This window comes from Sinocyclocheilus rhinocerous, unplaced genomic scaffold, assembly GCF_001515625.1.
Source record: "Sinocyclocheilus rhinocerous isolate Xijiao unplaced genomic scaffold, SAMN03320098_v1.1 scaffold148, whole genome shotgun sequence".
NCBI lineage: Eukaryota > Metazoa > Chordata > Actinopteri > Cypriniformes > Cyprinidae > Sinocyclocheilus > Sinocyclocheilus rhinocerous.
Genome location: NW_015653472.1, coordinates 2,021,919 through 2,034,507, shown reverse-complemented (window position 1 = coordinate 2,034,507; position 12,589 = coordinate 2,021,919). Strand labels below are relative to the sequence as shown.

Sequence of the window (12,589 nt, the reverse complement as noted above, 5' to 3'; positions counted from 1 at the left end):
AGTTAATAAATGTTCTGTCATCATTTACAATTCCTCATTTCAGACCCATATGACTTGCACTACCATTCAGAAGTTTGGGGTGCATGAGATATTTAAGAAAAAATATTTTTGAAAGAAACACTCTTGCTCAACAAGGCTGCATTTATTTGATCAAAAATACAATAAATCATTATTATTAAAGTTATTACAAAACTAAAACTACTAAATATTATTACAATTTAAAATAACTGTTTTCTGTTTAAATATATCTTAAAATGGAATTTATTCCTGTGATGGAAAAGCTGAATTTTCAGTAGCCATTACTCCAGTCTTCAGTGTCCCATGATCCTTCAGGAATCATTAGTGCTCAAGAAACCTTTTTTTTAGCATTATCAATGCTGAAAACAGTTGTGCTGCTTAATATCTTTGTGGGTTCTTTGATGAATAGAAAGTTCAAAAGAACAGCATTTATTTAAAATATACATCTTTCATAACAATATAAAAGTCTTTACTGTCACTTTCGATCAATTTAATGCAGACTAAACAAAAGTATCAACAACAAAAAAAACTTACTGACCCGAAACTTTTAAACGGTAGTATAATTTCTTCAGAAGGAAAAATTTAGAGTGATTTGCTGGTTGCTGTTTTGCATGCAGTTACAGTAAATGGAAACCAAAGCGTTCAAACTGCCAAAACAATTTATTAATAGAGCCGTGGCATGGAAGTATCACAAAAGCAGTCCATATGACTCTTGTGCTGTATACCAAGTGTTTGTGTGAGGAACAGACCAAGCTGGAGAACCAGACCCAGTCTGATTAATGAATGAATCATTCAAACCGGTTTTGTCACCTGGATTAAGCAATTCATTGACAAGATCTGACTCAAAAGAACAATTTGTTTGTGAATTTGGCATCATTATTTCTCTCATGAACTGTGGGGTGGATATCAAGATTTGATGACTTTTAGAAGTCTTGAAATATAGCACGAATCTAGTTTTAGGCTACTTTTATGGTGCTATTTTGTTAATATCCCCCGTTCTCATTCACTAACCTAAAGAGTGCCCACATTATTTTTTTAAAATGTAACTCTTCCATTCCATTGACGAAAGAAGGTCACATTGTTTTGTAACAAAATTATGTTGATGTGCACTTTCTCTTGATGCTTTTTTGGCCCCGGTTTCCTATCTGCAGTGACAGAGAAAGGACTTTACATATTTATGTCAGTATTTATCACTTTTAATTCGACTCAGTCTATGATTAGTCTTAATGTTTGTCTGGAAAACATATAATTAGTGTCTGATGACATGCTCTTCACAGTGACATACCGACAGTGGCATGGTTGTTCTAGATAGTATAACACAATAACTGTGATTTAGGATGTCAATGATACGCTGTTTGCTGCCCAAACCATTGCAGCAATTGCTACGACACCTTTCATAACATATAACATCAGCCATTACATCAACTGTTGCATCACCTAGACATTCCTGCCCTGTAGGGAGTTTCTGTATTATTAGGTCTGTCTTATTTGCCACCTGGTCTGGTTTTGTTTCTACTGTAGCTGTGTTCAAGCAGGATTAAACAGCCTGCAGGTTTTCTAGTTTAGAATGTGGGAAAATATTTCCCTTGCATGTTTACTGCTAAAAAGGCTTTTCCAAAGTTCTGACACCCCAGTCTGCATTGCTTAAATGAGTCCAACCACAAAGTACGTCATGAACACAAGTGTTGGGGAAAAGAGGGCAGGGATGAACTGTACTTCTCCATAGAACTTACTTGCAACAGAATTGTATGCTGACATGGCACTAAATAATGCTGGCCTGCATTTTGCTGCATGGCATATCGTCAACACCCAGATACAATAATTACTGATCCATGTATGCATGTATATATATATATATATATACTATAACTGGTAATTATTTCTTTTTCATTTTTCACAATTTATAATATTTATTTTCTATAATTTTTAAATGGATCTGCAGTGTGACAATAGATTTTTTTATGATGTAGTCTTTTTATTTATATGAGGTAGGAATGGTTCATGATGGTTTGAATAACTAGTATGTAATTTTTTATATAATATTTAGCTATTTTTTAAAATATTTGTAGTAACTGTACTTCAGTTGTTATCCTGACAGTCTGTCCTGACTTTACTCTGCTTTGCTTCTTTAAATTCATCCTGTTTAAGTCACTGCTGTTACAGTCGTACATGCAAGTGGACATCTTTAGATCTTTAGTGGAAAAATGCTTTACATATACATTTACTTAGGAAGTTAAAAATGCCCTCTTCTTAATCATGTTCTTGGCTTCAGACACATTTTTGCAGAGTGCAACATAATGGAACAGAACGTATGTGTATTACTGAAATCACGTGAACATGAAACCACCCTAATTTTTCAAGGCTTGAGTTGACTAGTCATTTATTGCACGTCCCTAAAATAAGGTTTAAAAAAAGCTGATTGAATGCATAGTTTTTTTTTTGTTTGTTTTAAATAAAAGTAGCAGCAATGTTGTTTATAACAGTTATAGATGGATTATATTAGTTCACACTGCAGGACATCTTCACAGAATGATTTAATGTCACACATCTTATTCGTTTGTACAAAACTTTATTCTGTTAATGGTATAACCTTTAGACAATGACCCTAATGATTCACAGGATACTAAATACTGTGCTGATGTGCATGTTGTTGATAAGTGGTGGACGTTTCCTGGGATCGATGTGACTTGAAAGCCAGCTCAGACTAAATATTGGCTGCTCTCTGATGAAGACGCTGCCAAGTGTGGCTGTGTGTTCCAGCACGGAGGGATAATGATCCAGAGAGACAGAGGTCTGAGATGCAACACTTTCTTCTCTTTGTGTGTGTGTGTGTGTGTGTGTGTGAGATGTTGGAGTGCCAGGGAAAGCCACTCGCCAGCACACCAAGGAAGCAGTTTCACAGGAAGGGTGTGCAGGGTGGGACGGCGAGTTAGCGCACAGTAGTTTATTGTTGCTAGAAATAATCACGCCCTGTTTACTCTTTAGGACTGATGTAGCTCCCAGTGTCACAAATTAAACTGTGGCGTGTTTCAAACTTCACGTTCAGAGCGCTGTTTGCATGATTCAAGTTTTTGCCCATCTTGAGAATTCCAGATTTCTCACTTATGAGGTTTCATGATGATAATAATAATAGTCATGATCATAATATATTAATAAGTGATAACATCATTATAGTTATGATGATAATAATAATAATAGTTGTTGTTATTATTATTAGTATTATTATTATAGCAAATTGACATAAATGTGTAAAGATAGAAATGTAAATGTTAATAAAAACTAATAAAATGTATAAATTTTACATTTTGACTTGCCAATTTGACTATTATTGTTGTCATTATATAATGAATAATCATTATATATTTATATTATAATATAAATATATATTATATGAATTACTAGTGTTTTAGTAACTTAACATGGGTAAATGTTAATTACATTTGAAAGTATATAAAATATTTAAATATTTAAAAAGATTATTCCTTATTTAATAATAACAATAATAGTCAAAGTATTATGAATTTGTCTGATGATTATGTTGATTAATTATTATTAACAGTGATGGAACCTCATAATTTAGCTGCCTATGTAGACAGTAAGGAAGATCACTAGAACAGAGCTTCAGTGTCTCAGAATAGTTTTACAGGAAGTCTGGACCCTGTGCATCACTGTCCCTCTGATTTCAGACTCAGCTACATGCAAGACAAGGGGAAAAACAATGAGTCACACAATCTCTTTCCGTAAATTTGAGTTTGCCTTGCAGAACTGTGTTATAGATACTGGGCTACAGCTGGAGCGTCAGAGTGACTCCGAAACCTTGCCTACATGTCCTCTCTTGGCTTAGTTGGGAAATTTCCAGACTGTGTTGTGATTAGAGAACTGATCAGGTCCGTTTGAGTAATCTAGCAGCCTGGACTCTGGCTCCATCTCCCATCCAGCCCAAGCTTCAGCTGTCTACCAGAGCACAGAATAATGTTCCCCATCAATTTATCCCACAGACTAAGTCTTCCAGGAGCAGCAAGTTAGGTAGTTACACAATATTTAAAGGGATATCATAAAATTATATGGTAACACTTTACAATAAGGTTCATTAGTTAGCATTAGTTAACTAGTTTAGTTAGCATGAGCATGAACAATACTTCTGCAGCATTTATTAAGTCTTAGTTAATGTTAATTTCATTCATTATTAAAATCAAAGGTTGTGCTTGTTAACATTAGTGCACTGCGAACTAACATGAACTAACAATGAACAACTGTATTTTCATTAACTAACATTAACAAATATTAATAAATACTGTTATAAATGTATTGTTCATTGTTTGTTCATGTTAGTTATTACATTAACTAATGGAACCTTATTGTAAAGTGTTACCAATTATCTTATCATTGTAAATCATTATTTATGTTCCCATATTGAATCAAGCTTGTATGGTTTTTTCAGTGGAACATAAAAGAAGATATTTTTAAAACTATGTTGGTCGCTCATTTCCATGCAGTAGCAATGAATGGGGCTTTCAAGCTTCAAAAATATGAAAAAGTGTCATAAAAGTGGTCCTTATGAATTGCAGAAGTTGTCTGAAGTCATGTGATACAGTAGCTTTGTGTGATGAACGGACTGAAATCAAAGACATTATTTATTGAAAATCTTACCAATGTCCAATTCTTAAATGAACCATTACCAATCATTAACTACGACCATTTCATGAACGAGTCATTCTTTTCAGTCTTCGATGAATTGGTTGATCTGTTTCGCAAAACTGGTCTAAATGATTTGTTCACAAACTCATTGATTCAGTGATCCAGTTGCAGCAGTTAGCAGCTCACTGGAGGGGAACATTAGCAGAACATAACTAAAATGGCTTTTTCTCACACAAATCAGTTGTATGGCTTCAGAAAAACGATGCTAAACAGTGGTCATTTGCATACAGAATCTTAAAGGCATGGATAGGGCTGGACGGTAAAACAATAACGATAATTATCGCGATATAATTTTCCTCAGTAAAACAATAATAAGAGTTCAATTAATGTTCGATATAATGTTTATACACCAAAAGCGGAATGAATTATTTAAACTAGTTTAAAGTCAGATAAAACAACGCTGACAAACAGCAGAAACACTGTGCGCAACGATACAGTCAGAAAGCTTTTCAGTCTACAAATCGCCATCATTTACTATAGATTTACCTTATAACACTAACTGCACCATGGTATTGTGGCAGAAATGTGGAATATTCATATCTATTGTTATTATATTATTAATGTAGACGTGTTAAATGTATTAAAGGAGTAATGGAATACAATTACAGTATTTTTTGTGATTAAGCTAAGCTTTTGTGCATTTATACTAAATCTTTTTAGACTACTGTTTTTCATACAAATACCTAGAAACCATATACAGTTACATTTTTACCATGGTATTGAGGTGCTATGTGTGTGGTTTTAACTGAGGTTATCATGATTTAAATGTATGCTACTATGGACGACCAATGGTTAATCTGCATCCTAACTCAAGGTACTACTACTGTCAACTCAAGCTTCTGTCAAATGTGCATTTCTAAGTGACAAAAAATGTAATATTATTAATATTGCAGCCTGCACTGCAAACTGTGCTGAAGATAAGCGTCATCAAAGTCGGGCAACACTAACCTGTTTCATGATTTGAAACCATATCACTCATTAGAACATGCAAAAATTAATTTTTCTATTAAGATATTTATTTTAAGGAAAAATGACTGGAAAAGTGTAAAGAATTCAAAAACATGAAGTGTTTGTCAAGCTCTGACCATAAAGACAAGTTTAAAACCACAATTAACAGTCTGGTTTCTACATCTTTCTACAACAAGAAATAAAGATTTTATCGGAATAATTATCGATATTGTCTGATATAATTTTTTTTATCGTGATAATTAATTTTTTGGGCCATATCGCCCAGCTCTAGGTACGGTAGCAAAAGCAACAATTCCAATATTCCAATAAAACAATTGTCCAATATGGCCCCATTGAACAGACATTAACTCTAAAAGTCTTTTGACATTGCTCTTTGATGTTCTCAAAGACAGCAGATGTCCTCTGTTCTGCTTCACTGTAGGTTTAATGCTGTGAGCACCTATGCCACCAATTATGTAGCTTCCCAGGCCTTTTACAAAAGCAGTCGCAAAACTTCCTCAAAGAGGTTGTAAATCAGAGCATGCTCATTCAATTACACGGTGTTCAGAGGCCCTACGCCACCAGGGCTGAGATAATTATGTGTTATCAAAGTTCTGTTCTCCCTCTAACTGGACCTATAAATCAACAGCCTCTGCTCTTTGGTGTGTATAGGACAACTGTTACTATAGCCACATCCCTAATGACTCTGTGTGGCCATTGTGCTGGAAAGGTGGGAGGAATGGAAGGACAGTAGATGGATGAGTCTTTTTAATGAGTGTATATGCTGCAGATATTCTGTGATGCAGAAGGTTTATTTGATGCTGGGGGTGCTGTGCGGTAATGGGGCTGCATTGACTTGTATGGCCCAATTTCTCACAAGGGGGAGTGATTTATAACTGTTGCATGCTGGGCAGATGAGCACTCCAGATGTGCCCCGTGACCGCTCTCCCCCGTAAAAAGCCTGAAAACAGAGCAGGATGCACACACAAACTCATCATCAGTGTGTGAGGAGGGGTGGTGGGCGAGTGGGCGTCCCCACTGTGGCTGATGAACCTGGGTAGAGCATATCAGCTCTCTCTTAGTCATGCTTGAGGGTGTCACGACACTTCATTGGCTCAGGACGTCCTTGCCGCTGGTTGTGTAATAGCTTTCCTGCCATTTTAAGAATGGCCCACTTCTAGTCCAGATGTATCTGAGCTCTAGAGTCTGCTGGTGTCTTCATTCATGAAGTGTGACTGATGCATCTTCCCGTACATATTTCTGGTGTTTTCACTTGCTTTCACTGAGACCTGCTGCACTTTAGAAATTGTGTGCATTTTATTTTTTCACTAAAACGGTTTAGTGGAGGATTGTTCAAAAGGAGGCTAATCGTGTAGCAAAATGAGTGTAATATTGGTTGCAGTGATATTTTAGTCAAGTGCTACTCTGGTGTCAGGTGCAAATCAGCTGTTTGTTCATTTTGTGTGTTTGTGTGCTTTCATTTGTATGTTTGTTTTTAACAAACATTTGTTTGTTTGTGCATCCATACATTTGTTTGTCCATCTACTTGTTTGTTTGTCAGTCATTGCTATACATACATGTTTGTTTAGCTTGTACATTTCTAAACGTATTTGTAGCTTGTGCATTTTCTAAATGCATGTTTTTTAGTTTGTTTTATTTGTTCACTCATTGTTTGTCTTATATCTTTTAGTTTAATTTGTATGTTTGTTTGCTTCTTTGTAGATACATTTGTTACTGTGTGTTTTCTCTCTAACACATTCATTCACTCCATACTTTATCAAGCAATTCAGTTTATTATTATATGCATGATTTTAGCTACCACAATAACAGGGTCATTTATTTTCCTGTTATTTGATGCATCAGTGTTGTATGTTCCATATGTCTGAGAACTACCCTAACTCTGGCCTTGTTGAAAGAGTTGTCCATTCATAGGATTCCCACCAGTGTGTCCCAGGCCTCAAAGACACACAGCACTTTGTTCTCCTCACTCTTCTTAAATCTCTTGTGTTTCTGTCACTGATATAGTTAAGCTTCACTTTACTGGTAGCTGTAACCTTGTCTTCTATCTATCATAGGTACACTTGATATATTGGTAGTCACTTGCCTATATCAGTTTCCACTTACAGAAATGTAGATCTTGAGTAATTTGAAATCTAAGCAATCTTTCCCTTCCCTTTTTCATTGAATTACTCCTTTCAAAATCATCTGCAGTTCCTGCCATATTTTCACAACAAATCCCAGTTCATAACCATATGTGGTACCTTTTGCCGGTACTGAGATGTAGTTACAGATGATTAGTTACAGATGTTCTTACCACGTATTGTTGCATACTTCCCTCTGAAGAAAGAAGGGGGTGAAGAACGATGAGTAATTTAGCAGATTTGTACAGTACGAGAGTGTCCGGATGAAATGCCCTCTGGAATAACATGTCTTTTACAGTTTTGCGCAACAGGTACAGTGGGTGTTTGTTTTGCAGGCTGAGGGACGAGGGGGGAGGGTTTAGTGTGGCCTGGAGGCAGTTTTGCATTTCCCGGCAGGGCTTCTGTTTACCGGACTTTGTAGAAATGTGTGAGAACTGTTTGTCTGGTTTGCACAAGCTCGCTGCACAGGGTTGCACAACAAGGATATATTCCTATGTCTGAGGATCGTTAGAGGATGCCTGCAGAAACCCTCCCCCAAATCAATAACAGGAAGTACGGTGGCAGCTGTTGCAACACCAAGCATCATGGGAGGCACTGCGGACCGGCCTGCACAGCTGGAGCTCAGCACGGCCCGCACAGAAAGAGTCTTATTGTCAGAGAAGAGAAAGAGAAACTTAGTATTCACCGAATTACCATTTCAAACTCTTTTCCCAGAATGGAGGATATCTGTATGGCTAAGTCCAGCCTCCCTGTGCGGGGAAAAGGTGCAGTAATGGAGAACGAGCGTCTGTGTCAGTTTTTTTAAATGTGTGGAGACGGTTGAGACACTTTAGCATAGAGTCTCACCTAGCGTGAGATTTTTTTTTACCATAGTGTTTGTAGAGTTTCTGCAATCAGGTTTTTTGCTTTGCTGTCTTTTTAATTGCGTTGATGCGTAAAAGTGGGAACAACACTCTGAGTGAATAATCGTCTTGTGACAGTGAGTCAGAGAGTTGGGCTGATATGCGCACACACACATGCATACATATGCAGAGACATGCATAAAAGCCATCGGGCCTTATTCATAAAACACAAGCAGAACGAGTTTCTGTGTAAATCATTCGTACAGCAGTTCTTATGTAACGATTGCATTTAATTCAATCTGACATTTTATGTCAGAATGGATTAATGATTGATTAGATGCATTTCTTCTGCTTGAGTTTTGTGTGGGCACATTATGATTTTTTGAATAAAACACAGCTTGTACTGTCAGATCATTGTCAGATCAAACTTTGTATTATTTCGGGCTTTTATTTGGTTGATCCATATATACACTACCATCCAAAAGTTTTTAGATTTTTTAAAAGAAATTAACACTTTTATTCAGCAAGGATGCATTAAATTGATCAATAAGTAAATATATATGTATATATGATGTTACAAAAGATTTATATTTCAAATAAATGCTGTTCTTTTGAACTTTCTATTCATCAAATCATCCTGAAAAAAATTGTACTGTACAGTTTCCACAAAAATATTAAGTAGCACAATCGTTTTCCACATTGATAATATTAAGAAATGTTTCTTGAGCATCAAACCAGCATATTGAAATGATTTTTGAAGGATCATGTGAAACTGAAGATTGGAATGACACATTATTCACAAAATTTTTGCATTATTCCAACTTTTAAATTAAATTTGCAACTTGGATGGAAACATAGCTAACAATGAGTCATTTGTCTGTCTACACTGAAAGTGAAAAAAAGGTGCACAGACATTTTTTTTGTTTGTTGATTATTAATGCTAAATTATGAATAGCAGAATTTTGTACAAATGAGATTTCAAAGCACAGTAATGACTGCAGTGTGGTTTGGTCTTGGTTAATTGGTTCTCCTCTGATAGTAGCCTGATAATGGGGCTAGGTTTAAGTACACTGATTCACTGATACAAACATCTTGTAGCTCTTACAAACTTACATAGCTTCTTGTTTTCAGTTTCCTCTTTTCCAGTCCTCCAAGTTTTGCATTCCAACACGGTGCAGCATCTTTCTGCTGAGTCAGACAGAAGCTGCAGTTATGACTGACTAAAAATAAAGCAAACACTGAAAACATCTCTTCCTCTCTTTTCCCCCCTGTATTCCTCTTCACTCTCTTCCTGTCTTGCTTCTCTCTCACAAACTCAGATGTGGAGCAGATGGCTATTGACTGGCTGACAGGAAACTTCTACTTTGTGGATGATGTGGACGACCGCATTTTTGTGTGCAGTAAAGATGGCTTGACTTGTGTCATCCTGCTGGACCTGGAGCTCTATAACCCTAAAGGAATTGCACTGGACCCAGCCATGGGGTGAGACCCCAAGACCGTTATTCCTTAATCTTTGTCTGGACCAACAAAGTCCAACGTCACTCGTGCCACTTGGTGTTCTCTGCAGATAAAAATAGCAATAGAAAATAAATAGAAAAAGAAAAAAGCATATATATTTTACATTTTTTATAACATTAATTTCATGGTAATTAAGTGCATTTATCCCCCAATATTTAATACTATACTATGGAAAAAATCTTATTAATTTTATTGCAAAGAAAGCATAAAAAAAGAAATATTATTTAATTGTAAAGTAATTATATGTCTGGGTAGTATTTGTTGTACATCCCATAATTTAATAATTTAATTTTTATGAAATATTATTAAATAAATAACTGAATCTGGACAGAATAAATCTAAATAGAATCATCTAGAATAAAGAACGTTATAGGGCTGTCATTAACAATTATTTTGGTAATCAAGTAATCGGTCGATTATTCTGACGATTAATCGAGTAATCAGATAATTTTTTGTGGTAATAAAAATAGACCTAAGCGAATAGACTTTAAAATAACTTAAAATACATATATAATAGCAATGAGGCAATAATAATTGGTTTAAATAAAATATCAAAAGCAAATATGGTATTATTGAACAAAACAATTATATAATTTAATAAAACAATATAGTTATAAATCTGTTAGAATGGTGCACATTGTTCCCAGATGAACGACTCAGACTCACAGCATATGCAAAGATGGATTTTGAGACGGTCCACGCATGTAAATGAGTACTGTTTGTGTGGAGCAGCATTTACTGTGAATGGAGCCGATCTGAGATGCACGTAACCTACCCGCATATAAATAAAGCGCATATTATACCCGCAGCGCTTATATTTATTTAATTGAATCGCAGCCTCTGTGAACTCACAATAACACTTTTTTGATTTTTAATAACATGCTTTTATGATTTTTAAATGGTTTAAATATTTCATACAGCCTTAGAAAACGGTCTAATAATGCTTTTCATGGATTCTCATCCATGGAATGCGCCATTTCCGGTGTTTTGCTGGTTAATTGTCACAAGAAAGATGCAATCGAGGATTTTTTATAATTGAGTACTCAAATTTAATTGAGGAATCATGACAGCCCTAATATTGTGAAGATCTCCTTTTCTTCTTTTCCAGGAAAGTGTTCTTCACAGACTATGGCCAAATCCCAAAGGTTGAACGCTGTGATATGGACGGCCAGAACCGCACCAAACTGGTAGACAGTAAAATCGTCTTCCCTCATGGCATCACTCTGGACCTGGTCAGCAAGTTGGTGTACTGGGCTGACGCTTACTTGGATTACATTGAGGTGGTGGACTACGAAGGCAAGAACCGGCACACCATCATTCAGGGATTACTGGTACGTGTGAAGTGTCACATGCACTTTTGTGGATGCCAAACACGTACATGCTGTTAGAGATTTGTTTGTTTGGAGCCATGAACATGATCTCAGGATGTCACTTGCATTGATGTCATCACTCGTGAGTTTCTGGAACTGAGAACATCACATGATCAGCAGGATTGAAAGATCAGCATTAGCTCATCTAAAACCTGCGGCAGCAGTGCAAACTGAGCATTGTGCAAGTCCACAGTGTCACTTTTTTTTTTTTTTTTTTCTTAAAACATTTCAGTCCTTTAGTTTACATTCAGCGTATTGCAAAAAATAAACTTGCACTGTAAATGTTAACATAGTCCTACTAGAAATTAATATGTGATGTTTCAAGACTTTTGCATAGGGATGCACATTATATAACAGCAGCATCAGTTAAGTTAATCTTTAAAAATAATTATAATGACACTCAAAATGATCTCAAAATGAATGTCCATTCTCAAACTGTACATTTAAATTGTTGTGATGCCTAAATTCATTTGCAGCATTTAAAATAATAGATTTTTAATGTGTTTTTTTCTGTTTGTTTTTATTTATTTATTTACAAAAAATAGTATAAGTCATTGGTTCTCAACCAGCAAACTTCCAAGGGGGTCTTAAAATGACTTAAAAGTCACATCTGTATTTTCAGTTATCGCTGGGATCATGCCAGAGTCCAGTATCTCTTAAACATTTTATTAAATTGTGCTGGTTTAAGTTCTCTTTGGAAATGATTACTCCGCAACCACTCAAAGAAATTTTGAACAGTCAACCCTGAATCCATTTTACAGTTTTAATCTAAAGCAATTGTTAAAAATTGGATATAGAGTTTTAAATCACTCTTATATACTGGGATATATAAGGAAGCCTCATTTGTGTGATTTTTAGAACTGTAAAAGTCATGTAAATTTTAAAAAATCATAAAATACCAAGGGCATTTTTATAATGAGTATATATATATATATATATATATATATATACACATCAAGAACAACTGTCATGAAAAGTCATGGGGCCTTTGAATATTGTTGTGGAGAAGGTGAGGCTTTTGAGTCAAAAAGGTTGAGAACCACTTGTATAGGGT

The 12,589-nt window shown here is 35.5% G+C and overlaps 1 protein-coding gene across 1 annotated transcript in view; it reads left to right on the top strand.

Annotated features, from left to right (window-relative positions):
- lrp1ab (low density lipoprotein receptor-related protein 1Ab) overlaps positions 1 to 12,589 on the top strand; it is a 126,047-nt gene that overhangs the window by 53,774 nt on the left and 59,684 nt on the right. Inside the window, exons 8-9 of the mRNA XM_016522513.1 lie at positions 9,967 to 10,129; positions 11,274 to 11,496. Coding sequence (XP_016377999.1) covers positions 9,967 to 10,129; positions 11,274 to 11,496 — 386 coding nt within the window. The remainder of the gene's footprint in view (positions 1 to 9,966; positions 10,130 to 11,273; positions 11,497 to 12,589) is intronic.